This window comes from Nematolebias whitei, chromosome 21 (assembly GCF_014905685.2).
Source record: "Nematolebias whitei isolate Nwh7 chromosome 21, NemWhi1, whole genome shotgun sequence".
Taxonomy (NCBI): domain Eukaryota; kingdom Metazoa; phylum Chordata; class Actinopteri; order Cyprinodontiformes; family Rivulidae; genus Nematolebias; species Nematolebias whitei.
Window position 1 is genome coordinate 18004602 of NC_056518.1, and position 11520 is coordinate 18016121.

The window sequence follows — 11520 nt, forward strand, 5'->3', positions numbered from 1 at the left end:
TAAACTTTAAACGCTCTAAAAGAGCACAGCATGTCATGATTTCAGCTCCCTGCCTCTCGGCCACGCCCACTTCTCCGCTGGAGAGCAGCGATTTGACACGCTGCATGAAGAAGCTTCTCCTGCAGCTGTGTGCTGCACACAGGTGCAGCAGGTGCTAAGTAATTTAAAATAATTTATTTAAATTTTAAAATCCATGCCGATCGTGTAGCTCATCCATCAATCAGCCAATTGTGTCATGTCCAAACTTACTATGAAAAACCGCGATAGAGCAAGTCCGGGATAAATGAACTGCGAAGTAGCGAGGAACAAAACAAAGCAAATCAACAAAAAAATGTTGAAACGTTTTTTGTTGATTTGCTTTGTTTTGTTTTTTTGAATGTCCAGAGGACCAGATTTAACTTTTTTAGATTTTTCTACCTGGATTATTGAGCATGCATCAGGATGTTAAATGAAGTTTTTTTTTCTTCTTCTTTAGGCCTCAAGCAATAAAATAAAGACTGCAAATCATAGTTTAGACAACAAAAAGGTTGGGAGTCAGTGCACTACAGTCCTTAAATAACTTATAATAATTTATCATTAGGAAGATAATGGTAAAATATTTTGTCCAGAAGAATTCAAAATACAAACAGGTCTGTGTGAGGTGGAACGTGTCTTCTCAAAGGTTGTATTTCCCTCAGCTTGATAGTGAGTGGATTACTGGGTCTAAATCTCCTGTACGCTCTGAGTGCTATAATCGCTGAGCGAGCACAGGCCGAAGCAGCAGATGTCACATGGTCCGCAGGGTGAATTCTGGGGAATTATGTGGGACAATTGCTGGATTGCCTGGGCATCAGAAAACCAGAAGGGAGGAAAGTGAGAGAGGAAGACAAGCAGGAGGGGAAGGGCTGAAGGACTCGGCAGGGACTCACTGAGGGGGAGGGATGCCACAACTGGAGGGGATTTCTGTGTCATGGCAGTGGAGAAAAAGTTCACGAGGATGAGTGCGGGTGGAGGGGATTTCTATGAGAGGAGAGAAGAGTCAAGCTGGACTGAGATAACAGAATCAACAGCGAGGAATAAGTACGGTAGTCTGTACAGTAGCTATAATTCCTTCTTCTTCCAACGTTTTGGAACAAAAACGCCTCTGTGGTTGTGAATACAACTACATACCCCCAGGGAGGACTTGGTGAAGACTCCCTGCATTAACTCACTCACTGGAGAGTCACGCGCACCACTTGTGTATGAAAAAAAGCGATGGAGATGGGAAATGGAAGTGGACGGGCCCAGCTGCAGTTTGTAGTGTCGAGGGTTTTAAAAAGCTGAATGAAGCGAGCCGAAGCAGAGACGGGGTGGGCAGAGTGGCAGAGTCATGGTTCCCCCAAGAAAAGAAAACATTTTTCCTCTCTGCAGTGCCGATTACTACAAATTTGAGGGGAGAGACTCTGAGTCACTGCCTGTCCTACTTATGCTAAGTGCCTGATCACCATGGGCTCTGGAATAAAGTGAATAGATCTATTTTAGGACTTTGATCTGAACGTGGAAATAAAGCAAAGAAGAAATGGAGATGCATTGACATGAAATCCATCAAACAAACGTTATAGTATTTTTTTAAAGATAAAAATGAGGGAAAACTTCAGCTGACTGGGCATTTGCTGCAATTTTCTGACCAAAAATGGACGTACCTTGATATGTTTGACACCGCAGCTTACAAGCTTGTTCGGCTGATACAAATCCCACGATATGTCAAATATCTGTGAAGAAAACACGTTCAGCACTTTAAATATTAATACTCTTGCATCACAAATATACCAAATGAAAACAAATGTGCATGTCTGCACTATCCGAGCCTGAATTAGAAAAACAACAGCTGCCCAAGTTTCATCTGTTTAAAATTCCTTTTCATTAGCCATGCACCCTCCCAGGCTCTGCAAAACCCACCATCTATCAGACTTAACTTGTTTATGTCCTTATCATGCAGGTGCTTCATCCTGCATTTGCAGCTAACTGAAGCAGTCGATACAGATACTCATGACGGAGACCTGGTGGGAAGAAAGTCTTTACCCTGTCTGTATGTCCAGGAGCGGCTGCCAGAACCCTCCCTCTCCTCCAATCCCACACACAGATTGTATTTTTTGAGTCCAAGCCCACGGACACCAGACACTGCGAAGAGAGCAAAGACAAACACCTCACGGAGTGAACCGATGCTTGCAAACCGTCAATATGATGCAGCAAGCCATGATCAAAGGGCTAATAATGGCTGCGGAGCAGAGGAGAATAGTTGTCCGGCCTCTGGCACTTCCAGTGAGCACATTTGAGTGTGTTTGCCAGAGGAGCCACCTATAGCTGACTGAGTAGGCAGCATCAGTGGAGCAGAAGAAGAAAGATCAGCTCTCATGGAAATCCTCCTCTGCTCTGCAGCTTACTTTACATGATAAGGGATGCCCTCTTTAATCCGCTGCAGAATCAGTGCTCAGCTATGTGTCTAGTGAGGCATTGTGCAGTTTTAACTTGCAATAAGGCAGTTTGTTGTGTAAAGAAGCACAGCCAAACCACGTGACTAATGGTTAGCTCGGATGCTCTGTCAGCCATCTATAAGCGTTTGGATGGGTTACAATACATTTCTGAACATCTACGGTTTCCAGATGAAATGTTTGATGATCTGGAGGTTCTGTGGAAATTATTACATACAACTTTAGTCATTTCTGAAAGTGCAAGAAGGGATTTTATTTATTTATTTTTTGGTGGTACTGTGAAAAAATATAAAGTACGTGCATTTTTTAAAATTCAAACACCACTTCCATCCATCCATCCATTATCTTTACCCGCTTATTCCATTTTGGGTCACGGGGGTCGCTGGTGCCCATGTCCAGCAATCACTGTGCGAGGGGCGGGGTACAGGACAGGTCGCAAGTCCATCACAGGGACACATAGAGACAAACGAGACAAACAACCATTCACTCTCTCACTCACACCTAGGGACAATTTAGAGTTACCAATTAGCCTAACATGCATGCTTTTGGTCTGTGGGAGGAAACCGGAGTACCCGGAGAAAACCCACGCATGCACGGAGAGAACATGCAAACTCCACCCAGAAAGGCCCCTGGACCGGGGTTTGAACCAGGGACCTGCTCGCTGAGAGGCAGCAGCTCTGTGCTGCCAAACATCACTTTTTATTGCAAATGATATGATGATTAGCAAATCACAAGCATTTCCAGAGATGAGCGCAGCTTAACGAATGGTGGTTGAGGTTGAATTTTAGATTAAACTACTGCACGAGGTGAGATGAGCTAAACTGGCCAAAACAGTGAGAGCAAGAATAAAGCAGAACAAAGTCTATGACTTATTTTACTCTTTTTATGTGACAGCAGAACTGCAGCACATGATGTCCAATTTCTACAAGAGGTGTTTTAAACATGACTGTGTATATATATATATATATATATATATATGGATGGGCAAGATAAACCCACCAGAGATTCCTCTGGATTGTCCCGAGTTCAGCCCTCACTTCCCCTGATCCAGAAAACGAATAGATAGGAAGTAAATAGCGCTGCTGAACACTGTCGCATTTGATCTAAAGCTCTAGCTCAAAGCCTGAAAAAAAAGGCAAAAAGGTCCTCTCTGTGTCTCTTAATGGAAAAAAACGTTCATGGTGGAAGTTAAAAATTCCTTTAAAATGTGAGCTTTACATGGCTGTGTTTAATTTTTAACCAATCGTAAACCTAATGGTTAAAAAAAAAAGAAGAAAAATAATAAAAATTTGCAGACTTTACTGACTGAATTCTATTTGCTGCTTATGTTTCTCTACATTTACCTCACTGTCCTGTTAAAGTAATCAAATTAAACACTGCGGCTGATCGTTTTCCTGTAAAACCATTAAAGCAATGACTTCTTTCTTCCTAATGTTGTCCCTCTGGGACAGAGTATCGCTGTCGTTTAAATATGGCTTCACAACCGCACCTGTCCTTCAAGGTCAAAGGCCAGACAGGCGATCCCATGAGTGTGCACATCTTTCAGGATGGACACAGTCTGCACAGTGTAGGAGTCCCACACACAGATGTAAGGCTCCTTGCCCACTTGCCCCGTGGCCACCAAAACTCGCTCCGGATGTAGCGCTAAACTGCAAAAAAAACAAAAGCAAAAGAGAGGAGAGAGAAAAAGATCTGGTTAGTGTTCCAGTTTGCGTGCTCGCCTGCGTGTGCCGAGGGTGGCTGGGGGATTCACCCTGCCAGCAGAAACCACTGGCATGAGATGAGCACATTAAGTCTGCACTATGGAATCAGAGGGGCAGCTTGATGAGGTGACATGGTTGAATTAACTCAGTCACGCCCGAACACACACGTGCGCAGCCTGGCTTCGTTCAGGGCTAGTTTAAAACACCCCAAACAGGACTGGTGAAACAGTTCTGCTTTCTCCTTTGTCTTGCCCATTCCTTGAACCATCCTCTCCTTTCACCTTCTCCCTTTCGTCCCGAGTTTCCCCTCATCACATTTGTAACAGTTACATAATCCCACCCTCCCTTTCAGTCAAACCTCCCTGCACCTAACCCTTCTAGCTGCCTGCTGTTTTAAACTGACTCCTCGTTCACCTGACCGTTCTTCTTTGTCCCTGCCTTTATAAGTCACAGAGCTCGTTATATTGAAGTTCAGCAAGCTGCTCATTTTCTAATCCAGGCCTTGCTCCGTCTGTCACGACACACACTTTTACATCACTTGTTTTCCAACATTTACAGTGTGAATTTTCTATACGACTAGTAACTGTATTTGAAATGTGTTGCGTTATTGACCTGGCAAAGGTCTCTGACAGCTGAGGTGTGTTCAACCGGCGATGAAGTGTTTTCGTCCATTGCTTGGCTTTGTTGAGCCTCTTCTCCAACCTGGCAATTTTCTCATTTTACTTTTTTTTTACTTATATAATCAGAGCAAATGGGCTAAAAATAGCTTTCAGGGGAAAAAAAAAAAAAAGATTGGACCACTTTGAGATGCAGACAGACACAGCAATGAAAGCCACTTTGCTGAGAGCAGGTACCGCTCAGTGAATTTGGCAGATTTGAAATCGGAGCAAACACAAAAATATCCACTTGGACTTTAAATCCAGATTTAAACTTTTATCTGATTCTTGCATTGTATTGTGCGTTTTTATGCACGGTGTAAAGATATTAATGAATGCAAAACAAACAGGCTTTTTGAGCCAGCTACAGCATCACTGTCTCACTTACATTCCTCCATCTGAAGAGCTCGCTAAATGCCATCACTAATGACTTTGCCTGCAGCGTGTTGCCACGGCTCCTCTGTTTGATATAAGCAATGGCTGTTTGGCTGCCTTCCATCTGCCAACTGCAGAAGCACAAAAGTAGCTACAGCAAATACTGCAGCAATTAAACTGCTTGTTTTCATGGAAATTTAAGGCAAATAAACAGCCTCAGGGGATGATTTCTCAAGGTGAAGATGCAAACGTGGCACAAGAGTCACAGGACAGCTAAAAATATTTATTTTGCTTCCAGGAAATCGGCAAATACATTTTAATGAAACGCTTAAGTCACAAATGATCATGCCTGATAAAACATACAGCAATGTGCACCTCGGATTTACTTTAAATTCTCTTCCAGGATCAAAAATCCAAAAACACTGAAAAATATCTTTCAAACATTGGGTTTACGCTTAAAAAAATAAATAAATAAAACAGTTTCCATGAAGCAGTCGTTCATAAATGAGCAAAATAAAATAAAATTACCTTGTTGGTTTGTGAATTGACTCATATATTATTGCTTGAACATCTTTGGTTTGTGACAAAACAAAACAATCATTTGCAACATTTTTTTTCAGAGCAAATTGCTTTATAATAAGAGTAATATATAATACTGATTTTTTTTTGTGTCGGTTCTAATAAAGAGATGCTTTTCACATCCTTAATGACATATATTTTGATAATGCATGATACATTACTAACCCACCAGCTTTGGTTAGTGATATTTATCATTACGCCACACTGAAATCTTACCAACAGTTTTTAATGAATTCATCTAAAAAAGTGGTTAATTAGGCCAAACAGGACAGTGAGTAAATAAACTCTCACATCCTAATTAGGTAAGAGGATCTTAAAGCAATCCACAGTAGGTATGACCACTAAAATATATGAAGCTCCAGATTTCTTAAAGGAGGATAAATGCAACTCACTGACAAGATGACCCAAGACTTCAGCTTTGAATTATTGCTAAAGAAACGGGTAAAGGAGAGCTCAAATCATTCTGGCTGCATTAAAGGGTATTAGTATAATAATCTTCTTATATACAGACAAGAACTCTGCAGAAACTAAAGCTCAAGTCAATATGTTGGGAAAAAATATCTCAACAAAACATCAAGAATAAACAAAAAAGATTAAATGATAAGAATATTTGGATTGTTTCTATAGCTGTCTTCACATGCTCACTTTTTTTAAAACCTTAATAACAGTAAATCCATTAATTAAGAAACATGGACTTGACCCTTCAACTTGCTCAAATTTCAGACAAATCTCAAAACTTCCCTTTCTTTCCAAAATCCTGGAGAAAGTAGTTTTTATTCAACTAAATGAGTTTTTGAATGGGAACAGAATTTTTTAGATCTTTCAGTCTGGTTTTAAACAACTTCACAGGACCGAAACAGCTTCGGTGAGGGTTTGTAATGGCATTCTGTTATCAAATGATTCTGGTCAGCTTGTGGTACTTGTGCTCCTGGACCTTACTGCTGCTTTGGATGCTGTTGACCACAGTATCCTTATATCACGGTTGGAACACTGGGTTGGGATTACAGGTGCAGCATTAGAATGGTTCTGCTTGTACCTGAGTGACAGGAGTTTCTGTGTCAAGGTGAGTAATAGTGTCTCTACCTCAGTGCCTCTTTCATGCGGTGTCCCACAGGGCTTGATTCTTGAACCCCTTCTGTTTTCACTCTATTTGCTCCCTTTGGGGTCTATCCTGAGAAAGCATGGTGTTTCATTCTATTGTTATGCTGATGATTGTCAGATTTATTTGCCCTTAAAACCAAATACTTCTTGCTCTATTCATCCTCTGTTAAAATGTATTGAAGACATTGAGGCATGAATGGATTCAAATTTATTAGGTTTTAATGATCAGAAGACTGAAGTCATTGTGTTTAGCCGTAGCTCAATCACTGCCTCTGATCATGTAATCCTGGACTCCCTTCAGCCATATCTTAAGCAGTCTGTTAAAAATCTCAGGATGGTTTAAGACTCTGACTTCACATTTAATAAACAAATCAACTCTGTTCTGCAGAAAAGCTTCTTCCAGTAAAGGAAGATAGCTAAGCTTAAGTTAGTGTTGTCCTGATCTGACCTTGAAATACTAATCCATGTCTTTACCAACTGGACTACTGTAACACACTATATGCTGGGGTCAGTCAGGTCTCCATTTCCCGTCTCCAGCTCAACCAAAATGCTGCAGCTCGGCTCTTAACTGGAACTCGTAGGTTTGAGCACATTGCACCAGTTTAGTCCTCCCTTCACTGGCTCCCTGTGTGTACCAGAACTGATTTTAAAATTCTAGTGCATCAATGGCCTTGCACCCCCTTATCTCTCTGAGCTACTGGAACCATATGTTCCCTCTCGGGCCCTGAGATCATCTGATCAGCTGCTTTTAACTGTTCCAAAAACAAAACTGAAGCTCAGAAGCGATTGGTATTTTTCAGTCATGGACCCCAAACTTTGGAACAATCTGCCCCCACCGAACATTAGGCCACTTCTCTTCCCATTTTTAAATCTCTGCTAAAAACACATCTGTTTTGTCTGGCATTTCACACAGTTGAGTTAGGTTTTTTTTTTCTCTGTGTTTCTATGTTATTCTTTGATGTTTTTAATTAATTTTCGGCACTATCGTTGTTTTTATTTTTTCCCATTAGATTACTCTCCTTGAATTTTTTTGCGAAGCACTTGGTAACAGCTTCTGTTTTAAATGTGCTTTATAAATAAAGTTTACTTGACTTCGTATATAGAACTAATTCACTCTCTGGTTTTCTCAGACACTTCTCGGATTAAACCTGCAAGATGTTTCTTTGAAAACGTGACACATTTAATGCATGAACTCTGCAGCTGAACTGACAAAAGCTGTATTTACTGCACCTCTGCAAGCTAAAAACCAGCCCAGCCTGGATCTGGCTTCTATAATATAACGCTGGCTGTGGTCCATCAAAAAGATTAAAAGATATTGGAGTAGGAGGCTGCCTTCCTGTGTCTAAAACACCGTCTTGGTACTGCTCACACTGAGACTTTGAGAATAATTTAGAACAACGTCAGAAATGATGAAACGTTAAAAACTGTATCATGAACAGGACCGGTATTTCTTGTATTTTTAAATGAGCATGCAAACATGGTTCCATTTTAATATCAAACTTATTTAACTTTACAGTTTTTGATCTGTTTTTGCAAAACTCCTCAATCTTTGAAACCCAAACCAGCCTCAGTGGGAGGTGAAGAAACACAGGCAGACATCATCAAAGACCGAACCCATGAAATAATAACTAGAGAAGGCTGGCCTGACTGTAGTCCTACCATCCTTCCACACTTCAGTGGTTTGCTTTTATTAACAAAAACCTTCCTTCCTAATTTCTAGTATTCCACAGTAATATTTGTGAGAATCTCTGAGGTCGGTTTTATTTATTTTTTGTTAGTTTTTTTTTTTTTTTTTCAAAACTGCTGCTCATTGTTCGAGTATAAATTTTATTTCTAAATGTGTCCATGCTCACGTGTCAGTTTGTGTGTACGGTACGTGTCCTGCATGTCAGCATGACTGCAGAGAGAAGAGACACACGATTGCAAAGTTTTAGCAATATTTTCACTTTCTTTAATTTTCTGACTGACATAAAGCTTGACTGGAGCAAGATGAGACAGGAAAAACAGAGACTATTATGTCAATTTATTCTAAGGCTGCAGATTATTAGGGAAACAATATGCAGTGTCATGGTTGGATGTTATGATGACAAAATGGTTTGCAAAAATTTAGCAGCTGATATGCTTGCCACTAGGTTGCTCACCACATCCTGTACTGTGAGCTTTTATATCTCAGCCTCTATCCTATAAATCTGCTCTGAGCTTCTCCAGTAAAGAGTGGCCACCTGACTGACTGAATATATTACAGGCATGTAGAACGTGATGCATGACAGATGTTTATATGACAGCCTGCTGTGTTCAAACTGTCTTTTACAATAATAATATTGCACTTTTTGATATTATGATGACTATCAATCTTTTATGTTTTGCAATTAATTAACCAGTACACTCACCCATCCAGGTTATTAACACTCAAATATATCACTAAACTACCTAAAACAGCTAACTTACACCTATGTTAGATAAACCACCCCAAAAATAAGCTGAAAATAAATAAATATAGCAATAAAATGGTAATTTGTGTAGTACAGCCTTTGTGCATTTATTATATAGTGCAACATGAGAGCACGTATTCTGCACTGCATCTACAGGTTATTACTCCTGGTTGTCCCATCAAAGGTTTATGAGGACTTGGTGTCAATAAAACAAAACGAATTAAAAGATCCTAAAGGCTCACACATCATATTTTTTTCATATCAAAGCAGATGGGTGACAAATTACTGAAAAAAGAGGATGAACTCTTGACCCCTGCTGTCATGGGATCCAGTGTCTGAATTATGCAGTGAGGGGAATTCTGCAAGGAACAGTTTGGATTGATGCAAATCTTTATAAAAAACTTCTCTGCGGGTGATTTTTTTATTTTTTTTATGGCAGAGTAAAAGAAGCGCAAAGCATATGACAAGGAATATGCAAATCATGTGAGTCAGAGTTACCACATTTTAAACCTGCTATTTTTATTCTGTATAGTCTGAAACTCAGCTTAAAGTAGGGATGACTGAATTCAGAGATTGGGTTATTTTATGTGTTTTTTTTTACACATGTGGTTCAGTAAGTGCCTTCCCTGTGTTCAAACTCAAGAGCATTGCCCACAGGGCAGCGCAGGGTTACCCTCTCTATTGTGTGATTAATAATGAAGCAAGAGCCCAGCTGACTACCGACACACTTTATAAAGCTTGTCATCTCCAGGCCAACCTATCCACACACATACTCAGAAGAAGCACTGAGGCGTTGGACACAGGTCATAGTTGTGCTGAGACAGAAAAAAAAAAAAAGCAAGATTATTTGATGAATGACAGGTTTTGTCTGGCCATGCAGAAATGGAAAAACACAAAGTCACACAGGTTTCAAGGACAGTCATGTGCAGGTGCATATTTACCTTAAAAATTACATTATTTGAGTTATTTGGACTGATAATGGCTTGATAATTGTACATTTGGTGACAGCAGTGTAATCTCTGATAGTGTAAATGGCAAAGCTGACTGGAAGCATCATCTGTCCTGCAGTGAGGACGCCCCAACTACATTTACATTCACGTGAAGCTGTAAAATATCACGTTACACCTGAACAAGGTGACGCCAGCATCCACAATGTCAACACTGTCATTGCTGCTGAAAGTCTGCCGCTGTCCGCGGTGCTGAAACCAAACGTGTCGTTATAACAATACCTGATAATGTCATCGTTGTGGCCCAGGTAAAATTTCTGCTTGTGCTCCCGGGTGTTGTACACAACTCCCACACCCGCGACGAAATAGACAATTTCCTTGGCGGCGGTGTAGTACAGGTTGTTGCGGCACTGGTGTCCCCGGTATCCGTAAACCCACTCCAGTCTCAGGTGGCAGTTGGGAGCAGTTCTGTCAGCCATCTCCGCACTTCCCGTCTGTGTCTCTTCGTCGCTGTCACGTAGGCTTTTAAATAAACTCTCATTCACCAACAAAAAAAAAACCAAAACTGGATTTATTTTAAGCCCGCGCGTCCCATTAGTTCCGTCGGATTTTAACCAGTCCAGCTGAAGTGAGTCATTTTTTTAAAGGGTTGTTGACATTAATAGACTTACTGCCCGATGGGTTAAAATGTCTCTCTTCGAAGAGCAGGTTTCTACGCTGTTCTTTTCATTGTGAGAGTCCGGTTGTACTTCTTCTGCTGCGGGCTTCTTGCTCCTCTTCGACACAGATCAAAGCTCCTGTCAAGTCTTACAAAGATGGAGCTGTTCGGTATTTCCACAAGCACCGCCTACAATCGTGACGTAAGAATTTGTCGCCCAATCACATTATTCAGCTCATCCGCGAGCGCTTAAGAGAGAAAGCGTCACGAAGACTCTGTTTTATGGAAAGTCGATTTATCATATAGTATGTACACAGGATATTCGACTCTAATAAATTTTAAACATTCATTTTTGCGAGGAAAAATGTTTCAGCAATTAATTTTCCCCATCATGAACATTTCAGTTATTTTAAACGTTTTCCAAGTGTAAAAGCATAAATGTAAATCTAAGAAGAGAAAAACCCATATTGATTTCTGAAACTAAAATTCGTATTTAAGAAATAAAAGTGGATATTATATGGTACAGTGACCTGCCAAATTTGTTCGATTGTTTTCGCTGGGAAAAATTCTGCCTAATGTTAAAATCAGTTATGAATGGTCTGTATTCAGTTTTATATAT

The 11520-nt window shown here is 40.5% G+C and overlaps 1 protein-coding gene across 1 annotated transcript in view; it reads right to left on the reverse strand.

Annotated features, from left to right (window-relative positions):
* The window catches only part of eml5 (EMAP like 5), a 33460-nt gene extending 22381 nt beyond the window's left edge, over window positions 1-11079 (reverse strand). Inside the window, exons 1-4 of the mRNA XM_037695363.1 lie at window positions 10526-11079; window positions 3940-4099; window positions 2041-2139; window positions 1662-1730 (exon numbers count right to left, since the gene is read on the reverse strand). Of these exons, the coding sequence (XP_037551291.1) occupies window positions 1662-1730; window positions 2041-2139; window positions 3940-4099; window positions 10526-10722 (525 nt within the window). The 5' untranslated portion in view covers window positions 10723-11079. The remainder of the gene's footprint in view (window positions 1-1661; window positions 1731-2040; window positions 2140-3939; window positions 4100-10525) is intronic.
* Between the last annotated feature and the right edge of the window lie 441 nt (window positions 11080-11520).